The sequence below is a fragment of the Gaeumannomyces tritici genome (assembly GCF_000145635.1).
Source record: "Gaeumannomyces tritici R3-111a-1 unplaced genomic scaffold supercont2.94, whole genome shotgun sequence".
NCBI lineage: Eukaryota > Fungi > Ascomycota > Sordariomycetes > Magnaporthales > Magnaporthaceae > Gaeumannomyces > Gaeumannomyces tritici.
In genome coordinates this window covers 1-11,098 of record NW_008804638.1, presented here as the reverse complement: position 1 = coordinate 11,098, position 11,098 = coordinate 1, and the positions used below count along the sequence as shown (strand labels likewise).

At 57.6% G+C, this 11,098-nt stretch overlaps 4 protein-coding genes across 4 annotated transcripts; 2 read left to right on the top strand and 2 right to left on the bottom strand.

The window, feature by feature from the left end:
• Positions 1-4,356: 4,356 nt before the first annotated feature.
• On the bottom strand, positions 4,357-4,983 carry GGTG_13983 (hypothetical protein; the record flags this gene model as incomplete). Its single annotated transcript, XM_009231908.1, has 2 exons — positions 4,357-4,515; positions 4,843-4,983. The coding sequence occupies 2 exons, from the start codon at positions 4,981-4,983 to the stop codon at positions 4,357-4,359; spliced, it is 300 nt and encodes a 99-aa protein (XP_009230172.1).
• Positions 4,984-6,789: 1,806 nt separating this feature from the next.
• Positions 6,790-7,041, top strand: GGTG_13982 (hypothetical protein; the record flags this gene model as incomplete). Its single annotated transcript, XM_009231907.1, has 1 exon — positions 6,790-7,041. The coding sequence occupies one exon, from the start codon at positions 6,790-6,792 to the stop codon at positions 7,039-7,041; it is 252 nt and encodes an 83-aa protein (XP_009230171.1).
• Positions 7,042-7,074: 33 nt separating this feature from the next.
• GGTG_13981 (hypothetical protein) lies at positions 7,075-7,532 on the bottom strand (the record flags this gene model as incomplete). The annotated part of the gene is made up of 3 exons (XM_009231906.1): positions 7,075-7,089; positions 7,221-7,268; positions 7,374-7,532. 3 exons carry the CDS (start codon positions 7,530-7,532, stop codon positions 7,075-7,077), a joined length of 222 nt encoding a protein of 73 aa, XP_009230170.1.
• A 280-nt stretch (positions 7,533-7,812) lies between these two features.
• GGTG_13980 (hypothetical protein) lies at positions 7,813-8,798 on the top strand (the record flags this gene model as incomplete). Its single annotated transcript, XM_009231905.1, has 3 exons — positions 7,813-7,934; positions 8,012-8,071; positions 8,192-8,798. 3 exons carry the CDS (start codon positions 7,813-7,815, stop codon positions 8,796-8,798), a joined length of 789 nt encoding a protein of 262 aa, XP_009230169.1.
• Between the last annotated feature and the right edge of the window lie 2,300 nt (positions 8,799-11,098).

Genomic DNA, 11,098 nt, shown 5'->3' with positions numbered 1-11,098 from the left:
CCTTTTCTTTTTATCTCTGCTTCCGTATCTATTCCTGTTCCTGTTCCTCGAAGGAACTGCCTTTTTTCTTTGTGGTAGGCGTGGGCGGAATCGATGACGCAACCTCGCAGTGCGCTCGCGTTTTTGCGGAGGTTTGTCAGCTTTTAGGCCAAAGCTAAGATGAACCCAACCAACGCAACTCCGACATCGGCAATTCGGCTTCTGGGTTAAAGCGGCAGAATTAAGAAATAATAATATGGGGAATTCCCCGTCAACGCTTGCCCCCTCGTAGACCTAGAATGGCATGATCAGATGGGTCCCGGAAGTCGGAATGCAGCAGGCTGCAGACGCATCCCAGCGCCCAAGTGTGTCTTGAGAAGCCTTGGCTGATGGCTACCGCCGGACCCCGAGCTGAGGCGCGTAGCCGGCTCGGTGAGCGAGCTCCCAGGTGGGGACCAGACCAGGTATATTCAGGCTACTACCTCAGACCTTCCATCCTCTCCCCTTCGGAGCGGGGGTGAATAGGCGCTGGGAGCGGGTCTTGGGCTGATAAGGAATTGGAGCCGAGGCGGAGGCGTAGGGGATCGATCCATAGGTGGGTGGGTGAATGACAGCGGTCTAACATGGGCACCAAGCACATTTACGGATAGCTCGGCACTTGTTTATGCCCCCGTCAATGTCACCCACTGCTAAGCTAACATGACATGGCGAGCAGGATAGGACAGGCCCATCCCCTCACTGGAGGCAGTGGAGGGTACCTGCAGCACCCATGGCCACTGGGCGGCGGACAGGAGGGGAGGCGGTTGGAAGGGAACCTATAGCGTGGTGCATGCTATTGCATGGCGGATGGCGGGTTGCTGTGATATCAAGACGCCTGCTCGCGTATAGGCAGGTAGTTATCCATCCCAGTTCGCTTGCATGTTGCGCATGCTGTTAGATAGACTTTTGAGAGAGGGGTATCGTGTCAGCGAGCCTGAATGAATGTTGCCAGTCTGGGGGACAAGAGATTACTTTTCTAGAGGATCTTTGTGGGGTAGCTATGGCTCCAGTGTGGAGCGGCGGGGCGTTGAACACGCAGGGGGCCCAAAATCGCCCGTTATCTCGATGACACAGAGTGGGAGAAGGATTGAAGTCCAAATTCTAAAGAAGAAGAAAAATGAACCAGGAGGGAATACTAGACCACTCCCATTCCCCCACACTTTCAAAAAGCGACACAAGCCGAGGCTGGCCGCTCTCAGTGGAGCCCGGGTTGATTGCTACCGCGGCCCTGCCCAGGACGGAATCGCGACCAAAAAAAGAAATTAGAATCCTTCCGTGATCACTCACTCCCTTATTCCCAGTCTCGGCAGCCTGCTGGGACCCAGGCGGCGATCGCTCTGTTTTCGGCAGAGGTGCCTGGGGTAGGTTAAGCAGGCGAGAAGGAAATGGAGCAGATCACAGATCACGCACGAAAACTGCCGCTTGCTCGGCGTGGCGGCCGGATTTCGTTATCTGGCACTCTGGTCATTCCTTCATTCACTCTGCCTGCCGGGCGGGACACAGGGATTAGGCGATTCGGGCGCATTAAGCAAGAGAGCGGGGAGGGGGACATTGATAGATAGATAGCAGACAGGCAGGGAAGGGAGAGCAGATGACGCTGATTCAGTGATGGATAGATTGTAGATGGGGTGGTTGGCCACTCAGGGTGCCTGCCCATGTACCATGTGCCTCGGCATTCCCACCGACGTCGGCGGGAAGACATCAGCGCGGGCGTGTGGGCAGCGCGAGCAACGGCTGCCCCCAGAAAGAATGCCGATATCTGGAGGGGCGGCCGAAAGCTGCCATGTCATGGCGGACGAAACGGGTATCCCGGGCTTGAGAGAGTTCTCGACGTGGATCCTGAGAGGGGGAAACCTGGAAAAGGGCCCGGCAGTCCTGATTTCCTCCAGGGGCGGTGGTGGTGGGCGGCGGCCTGTACTTCCGTTTCTGTCTCCGGTCCCCCGTCTTTCGATATTTTTGTGGTAGAGCACAGTCGCCTGCCGGGGCCACGAGACTGCAACCCTCCTCGGCCGAACGCCAAGATGTGGAAGGGGGAGGAGGACTGTCGGCGGCGGCCCATGGTTCGTGCAGATGCCTGCGTGCCTACCTCTAGACAGGGCAATGTCCGTCCTTCTTACCCGGGGGGCGCTTGGCAGTATCACGACTGCGATGGGATGGGTGTCGCCCGCGCGCGCACGGAGGATTCGCCTTGTTCCGGACAACTTGCGCAAGATTGGGTCATCCAACACCACCACTACCCCTAATAGAAAAACACGGCGCCCACCAACCAGCTGCCAGGAAGTCAGCTCGTCTGCAGGGCGTACGCTGCCGCTCCTCGTTAAAGCACGCGATGGAACGCCATGGGGGAATATGCTACTGGACGAGCGTTCGGCTAGATGGAGTGGTGTGTGTGTGTGGAGAGAGAGAGAGAGAAGGAGAAGGAGAGAGGGTGGTCAAAAGAGGCGACCGACGGCGACGTATTCCATCCTCTTACAATATTGCCCGCCCCTCTCACACCTGGGCCGGACCCCCGGCCGGCCGTAGATTGCGCCGCAGCCATGCCACGGCCGTGTGTCCCTTTTGACGCCTGCCGGCGAGATGTGATGGATTTATTTTATTTTATTCTGTTACCTGGCGGCATGGGTGACGACAGACAGAAAGTGTGTACCCCCACGCCTCCCGTGTCGTCGTCGCCCGCCCTTTTATCCTGCCCCCCCTCTCTTCGGCCGCACCTGCTGACGAGGCAGCGATGTCAGAGGAGGAGGAAAATGATGCCGTCTCGGGACCCCTCCCCTCTGGCCTCCTCGGCCGAAAGAGGTCGTCAGCGGCACTTGACTGCCAGCTACTGCCTACTCACTGGCAAGACAGTGGAAGCAAGGCACAGTGGTATCACACCGTGTGTCCCCACGGTCGAGAGAGAGCCGCCGAGTTGTCAAGGAACAAGGCTGGCAGGCAGGTGTTTGAGAGAAAGAGGGTGGCCCTTTTGTTGCCTGAGACAAGTGGGCAGTGGGAAAGATAGCGCGCGGGCTGTGTTTAGCCTGGTGATGCGATACGAGATGCAGAAGACATGCCCGGCCCTGCCGACTGACGTAGCGCACCGGCCTGATCTGGCATCGGGTGGCATGACGATTCGTCGTCGCCGCCTCGACTCTCCATGAGCTGAAAACACACAAGAACACCTGGCTTTCTTACTTTGCCGGAAGGCTGGGGTCCGAAATGAGAAGCAGCGATGCCAAAAAAAAGGGCACTCCCAAAAGGACACTACACCTAGCCCATGATGTGGGCGATCAAGCTTTTGGGAGGTCAGCAGACCGGTGGGAAATGTGGGGAAGGGACACCTCCTGGGGATGGTCAGGGGTCTCTTGATGTCTGGCTGTCTGGGACCTTGGCCCTTGGCCAGCGGTAAGAAAGAAAAGCCGACCAGGTAATTTAACTTGTTTCCGCCTGGTGCTTGGTTATTCACAGTTCATGTCGTCTGCGTTTCCAAGCCTCTGCATTGAGAGAGACGAAACAATCAAACGTGCAAACACGACAACAACAACAATAATAACAACAACACAAAATAGACAACCACAAACACAAAATAACAGCCAGCAAAACGACCCCTATCCCAGCTAGCCCCCCTCCTGCTCCCCGGACGGACCGGCCATGTCGCCATTTGCCGTGCAGAGTCGCTGCAGTGTGTGCAGAACCGATAACAGCACCTCGCTCCCACCAAGGCGGTGCAACCAACCCCTCCTCGCCGAGCTCTCTCTCCCCCGCTCCCCCCCTCCCTGACGTGCTCCGCGCCGCACCTGGTGCTAGCCCGAGCCGTCTCTCAGCTAATGGGACGGGAGCTGTCAAGGCAATGCATCGTCATTCACCTTTACTATTGCGTCGCGGCAATGCTCAATTTCTCATCTTTTGTTCGGCCGACTCTGATCTAGCCTTGGCCTTCATCCCTAGAGCGGCGTGCAGGGCATGGGCACAGACCCCCCATCGACATGGAGCTCGTCATCTTTGTCCCCCTTGGCGGGTGCCGATGATTTGTGCCGAGGCAGTTTGTGCATGAGTGCGTGCGTAGACTGCTCCCTTGCATATATACTTGAGGTACACACACACAAGAGAGAGAGAGAGTGGATAATAGAGCAGGCGTAGACGTACGGGACCGGCTGGGGCGGAGGAAAGTCTGCGGCCATCCGTGTCCTCCTCCCCCCGTCCCCCGGCGCGCTGTGTTTTCTCCATCCAACGGCCCTCCCTTCTCCACAGGCAGGCATGCAGCGCGGATGGACCGTGTCCAGGGTGTTAGGGAAGGGGAGTTGAAGGCGAGAGACGGACCGGGACCCGTCAAAGACGATAGAATAGGCCACTAAGAAGGGATCACGCAGGGGTGGTCTGGCTCCATGCTCTGTAGAGAGGAGTCCTCTTGGAGGAGTCCGCTTGGAGGAGCCGATCCATGTCCAGTCTGGCCCGGGGCGAGACACCGGCCCAGCCGCCCGTCCACCTCGCCCACATGTCTGTCGGCCACGGCTCGTGGCCCTACAGTCGTGGGCCGTGTTCCGACTCTTGCCTTTTATTCGGTCGATCGTGGGACCGGGAACCCGCCCGTGGGCATGGGACATTGTTGCTGGCCCAAGCCCACACCAAAGACAAGGTAGCGCCGAGCTGGGCGCTGGCCAATGCATGGCAAAAGAAAATTTTCAGTCCCCCTTCGCAACAGCAGCCAACCCCTGGCCGTCAAAATCCACCTCGAGCACGTTCGAGAAGCAGCAAACCAACCAAATATGACGGCCCAAGAACGAGCCAAAAAGAAAAATTTTCATTGACAAAGAATCACCGCATCGGCCCTCCACTCGGGTCCTTCACCGCTGTCTCCTTGTCACTTCTCACGTCTCCGGCGTCTTCTTTTTGTTGCTTCCTTTGCTGTGCCGTCTTGAGCAACTGGAGTGGAGCCCTGGTGGCGCTGAGCTGCTGAGCAAGCGCACGGGTGGTCTCGTTGTGCGACATGATTGGTCCTTTGTTAGAGAATTGATCTCTTGAACAAACCCTGGGTTTTTTTTTTCTTCACCCAATTTTATCCTGCTGTGTTACTCACCCAGCACTCGGCCTCCCTGCCAGCCAGCTCCGAAAGCGGCTCTGAGATGAAGGATGTCACATCTTATCAACCAACGTGTTGGCATGGACTAATAGTGCCGAAAGTAGAATAGACAGGTCTGCGCGTAGGGAAATCCCAACAACTTGAGGTCGAGTCAAGGAAATAAATCCAAAGGGAATAAAAAAACGACACCTCCCCGACCACTGGGCATAAGACCCAAGACACACATGGCATAGTGCCGACTATGGAAAGCCATCCAGGGACGTGGGTCGGCGCCTGCTTCACACCCACCCACCCAGCCGACCCCCCCCTGGTCAGAAGTGACAGGCTTGATTGATGGTACCTGGATGGGTTGGGCTGGGACAGGCAGGACAGGAATTGGGGGTGAGGGGCGGACCCGCGATCACGCCAACAGACGCCAAAATCGCTTTTTGGGAGCGAAGAGTCATCCATCATACGCCAGCCTCGCACATATACATAGACCTGTCCGGGCCCCTTTTCTCTTTCTGATCTTTCTTGACTTTTCACTTTTGTCTCTTTTTAGGTAGGGAGCCAGACAGACAACTGCCATATCAGCATCACCACCATCATCCCACTCGGTTCAGACCATCCCATCCCGGTCCACATCGGTCCTTGACCAACCCTCAAGACCCACGATCAACCGCCTCTCTCTGGTGTACACGCCGGCCCAAAAAAAAACGACGACCCGTCGAGCCGCCGGCACCGAGCGTACCTGATACTAGCACACCAAAACCCGTGCCACCGTGCCACCGCCGCTGCAGCCACCGTCATCGCAGCAGCAGAGCAGCAAGCGCCCCAGTTGTGCCCTGGGTCTGAGACGGCCCTTCTAGTCCAGCCTCGACCGGGATTAGCCTTGCCGATCAACGGAGAGTTCCAGCGCTGTGTGTGTTTGTGTGTGTGCCAGTTCTGCTCACCATCGATCGGCCACCCAAGTCTCGCCTACTGCCCGCCTCATCTCAGTCCGGCCGTGATCGACCGTCATCGGGCTTGCCAGCGCACGCAACGCGGGAGGGGCCAGTGGCTTTTTTTTTTTCTTTTTTTCTTTTTTGATTTATTGCGGCGGCTTTCCTGGATTTCAGCTCCACACCAGGCCGACGATCCGACTTGACTGCCGTGCCGCCCGGCGGACCGACCAAATCGGGAGCCCGCATTGACATAGAGAGGAGGCAAGACATACATACAAGGAACAAGAAGAAAAAGTCCCGAGCACAGCACTGCACAAGCGAAGCAACAGGGGCTGGAATAACAGAAACCAAAGAGGAAAAGGGACGTCTCCTCGGCCAAGAAACCCCCGGCGCCATTACGCCATTTCAACCCAAGAGCTGATGCCAAATTTGGGGTCACCTGGCACCACTTTCCGGCCCTAGCCCGCATAAGATCGGAAAAGCGTCCATCCCAGCGTCTGAGGATAGCAGAGACGCGCGAGAAAAGACAGAGAGGGAATTTATCTGTAGCCAGAGACGTCTTGTCTTGTCTGTCTCTCCTTTCGTCATATTCGCCACCGTCCCGTCGTGGTTGGTGACTGCATCATCCTGCATCTCTGCCTTTCCCGACTGTCCCCAAGCCGTTTCTTGCAGACACAGCCAGACAGACACAGCCACAAGCACAACCGCAACCGCAACCACCTCGACTCGCCCTTCAGCGGCGCACCGCAAGCCCCCAGGGGGACGGCTGGGCCAATCAGGCCGTGGCGGCGCATGATCATTGAGAAGAGTACCAGCTGCACGAGTACACAGCACAAGGCAGCACACAGCAGCAGCAGCGGCGGCGGCAGCACACCACCACCAGCACTACCCAACCCGGCCCTGGTCCTGACCCTTGACCCTCCACCCTCGTCGCTTTTTCTGGTCACCACAGCAAAACCCCGCTTCCGGTGCTTCCCCACGTCCTGTTTCACCCCAGCCAGCCAGGCCCTCGCCCCGGCACCACCACAAACCCTTGAACCCTGAGCGCGCCGCGGCGCACACCCGCCCAACTGCTGCTCAGAGGCCGCACCGCTGCGACGCACGGCCCACGTCCCATCTAGCGGGGGAACCTTTCAGCGGCCCTGCACGAACTGGGGCGCGCCAATCCCCCGACCAGGGGAGAGGAGGAGAAAAAAAAGAAAAAAAAGGGAACCACCACTTACACCAGCCCACGCACTGCTGCTGCATCGCACCACACCGGCCAGCGCGGTCTAGCGAAAAAAGAAGCAGAGAGAGCCGAGAGGGTTAAAATCCTTTCAACTTATTTGCTTTTTTAAATCTTCTTATTCTTCACCTCTTGGTTTCCCATCACATACCGTACCCTTTTTTTGCATCTTGCTCTTTTTCACTCTCCTTCTTGGCTTCTCACCTGCTTTGGCCCACCTGCCTCTTAGCTTCCACTCCTTCTCAGACCTGCTTGATTTGCTCGTCCTCCCACGCTGCTCCCTTTGACACGTCCCTTTACCGCGGCTCATATTGCAGATCGCCAACCCGTCCATGCTCATCTCCCTTTATAACAAGACGTTGGACACATAACCGGACATTTTTTTGGTTTCTCTCATATTTTATAAACCCACGACACCTGCCTGGTATATACGCTCTCAACGCGTACGTACACACACACACACACGACTGGACAGGCTGCAGATGCATCACTCTAGGAGGAAGTCTGGCCACGGATCCTCCACCGACGTGCGTAAAGCCGTCGTCGACAGCTCGTCGTCATCCCGCCACAAGTCGTCGTCCCGCTCGACAATGGCGCGCAAGGCCACCCCCCAGACCGCCCACAAGCTCGCAAAGAGCCCCCGGAGCCGCGACCGGGACTACCAGGAGCAGCACTGGTGGGAGGAGGAGCGGGAGAGCTTCCCTCAGTACTGGTGAGTAGGCCATGTGTTTATATTACTGGCTGCTGGGCATGTTGTATTTGACTAACACTTGGGCTCACCTTGCTCAGCATGAGCTGCGAAAAACAGTTCGTGCCGCAGGACGACCGTTTCCTGTACTGTTCAGAAGCGTGAGTTTCCGGCTGCTAGCCCGTCTACCAGTTCCGCCCCCGCCCCCGCCCCCTTCCCTCCCGGACTCTCCGCTTGGGGAGCGTAGAGCTCGCTGCTGACAGCCATGCCGCGCCCTGCAGCTGCCGAGTGCATGACCAAAACCACCACAGCGCAGACATGTCTTCGTCGGCGGCGGCCGCGAGGTCATACGTCAGCCCGTCGTCGGCCACCTCCCCGCCGTCGGCGTCCCTGTACCCCTACTACTCGTCCGCCAACGCCGAGTCGAGGGACATCATCCCGCGCGCGTCGCCCTCGAGGCCCAACTCGATGCACTACTCCCCGCCCGCCACCCCGAGCCAGGCTGGTGGCGGCCACCACAGCTCCGCCATCCTGGCCCTGCGCTCGCTGTCCATCCGGGACTCGAGCCCGCCGTCCCCCGGCGGCCTCATGGGAACCTACCACCCCAACATCTGGCCCTTCACCAGCACCGGCACCGGCACCGGCAGCGGCGGCGGCTCCTCCTCGGCCCGCGGCCACAGCACCGCAAGCCCCAGCACCTCGTACTCGCGCCCGGCCTCGACCGTCTTCTCCTCCACCTACGACGGCGCCTACTACGGCGCAGCCGCCGTCGCGCCCTATGGCGGCGGCGCCCCGACCCTGGAGCGGCCCCACCCCCCACTGCGCAGGGCCGGCACCTACTCGCGCCCCAAGAGCATCGAGCTCGTCACGCCAATGGTGGGACGCTGATATCGGGTTGCCGAGCCTTTTTTCTCTTGAGGGTTTGGTTTTTCACAACCAGCTAGGACAGGCGAGAGAACAAGACGACAAATATTAATAAAAACAAAAACAGAAGAAACAAAAAGCAGAAAAAAAAGAAAAAAAAAGGTCATTGACCAACCAACAACATTTCGAATCCCGCCTCGATTGTCGAGCTCCATCACCACCCTGGACCTCGGCCTGCGTTTCCGTCCACGCTGTCTAGAGCGCTAGCGAGACGACGCAACCAACTCCGCCGTGGCTTTTTTTTCTTTTTTTTTTTTCTGGGCATGCGGGCGGTCATGTGAGCGAGTTGGAAAGCCAATACGACGATGCAAGCCACTTTATCAACAACCCGACACCACCACTACCTGTCACCTCTGCCTTTGGAAGGAAGCTAGGCAGAAGAGAGAAAAAGAAGCAAATAATGGAATGGAGGGGGGTTTGCTGGTGGGTGGGTGGGTGTCAATCTCGGCGACGCAATCTGACTGCATTCCGACCAATGGCCGCCTTCCAAATCGACCACCAGAACCCCAACCTGCGAGAGAAAAGAAAGAGGCGGGCAGCAAGTCCGTCGAAGCCAGCATCAGCAGCAGCTACCTACTACCTCATCCTGAGCCCGCGCTTTTCTTGGGGGTGTGGGGGTAAGCTTCGAGCCTCCGAGGAGGGCGACGCACCCAGCCTAGCCTAAGCCAGCTTGGGTCGCTTTTTTTTTTTTTCTTTTTTTTGCTCCCTCTGTCCCCCTTCCTCCTCCGCTTCGGCTATGCAACCCTCTCTCCGCGCGACGCGGGGTTCCCCTTGTTCTGGAAGCCCGCTGCCCAAGGGGAAGGGCGGGGGGGAGGAACGAACAGGCATTCCGAAGCGAAACGGAACAGTCGAGAGTTGTCTAACCAAGAACTCTTGTTGACGTGGTTTATTAATATCCTCCCCAAACCACCACCGCAACCCCCCACATCTTTTTTATTGCTATTTGATTTGCATCATCACACCTGCGCCCTCGACCCCTCACCGTCTGCTTCCTTTGCTGGCGTTGGCTCGCAATCTACGGTTCCGAAGACGGCAGCAGCAGCAGCAGCCCACGCGCTCGCTAAAGCGCGCCCCTCTCGTGGACGTGTTTTCCCTCCTATCATTGACTTCGGACAGCGCGCACGAGAGGGGAAAAGAATGAAGGCGTGGGTGGCGTAGCTGGAGTCCTGCTCTGGCTTTCTCTCATCGTCACCGGTGTTCGGCATTGCAGACGGCGTCCTCGACCGAGGGAGAACGAAGATACGACTTTTTTTTTGTTTTCCTTTTTCTCTCATTCCACCCAACCCGCCTGTTTTCATCCTCTTTTTGTCACCTTGCATCATGGTCAAGTTCATGTTCATGGCTCTCCCAGAGACCTGTCCCGTCATTGGCCTGCCTGGAGTTGCGGTGCGGCAGCTTGTTTTTTTCTTTTGCATTTTTTTCGTCTCTCTTTCTCTTGCATCTGTCTGTGCCATCTTCTCGCCCTGCCTCAGGCTCTGTTGCTTACGTGTGCTACCACATCATCACTCTACCTACTACTACTCTTTCTCTTTTTTTTTTTCACTCACCAGGTGGCATTCTATAGACTTATTTAGGGGGAGGCAGTGTAGGGGGGCTAAAAAACATATGGGAAAGGCGTGCCGCCTGGGCGGGGGCGTGCGCGTGGATGCATTGGGAGGCTCTTTCTTTGGTGTGGACTTGGGATAACGCTAGCCGCTGTTGAACAACAACTCACCTCTAATGATCAATAATCATTTATATCGGGCTTTTTTTTTTCTTGCCTCCTGCCGTCGTGTCGTCTTCCAACGACTGAGAGAGCGAGAGAGACAGTCCGTTGGCCCGGGACGAGCAAAACACGAGTGGAAGACGGGAAACGCCCACGCCCTGTCCCCCCGCCTAGAACGAGCTAGCCCTCAGACTCTCCAGGGAAGGGAACGGCGGGCGGCGGGGGCGGCAGTTCGATTGCGACGCTGAGCTGTCCTGTCCTTGTTGCCCATCCGGGTGCCTGGGTAACACCAAGACGAGATTCGCATTGCCGCATTGGGGCAATCCCCTCTCTCTCTCTCACTTCTTGTGGTTGTGTGCTTCTCCGCTGCCATCATCATCCTTTTCGTGCTGCGCGGCTTGCTGCAGCTTGTTTATGGCCCCCCCTCGTCTCCCGCGGACAAATGGGCCAGAAAAGAATCTCCCCCTCCGTCGGGAATGCGAAAAGACAATAGGGCGTGCTGTTGTTGTTGTCGGGCATACATACAGCCTGGGGGGGGGGGGGGGGGGGGGGATGGATG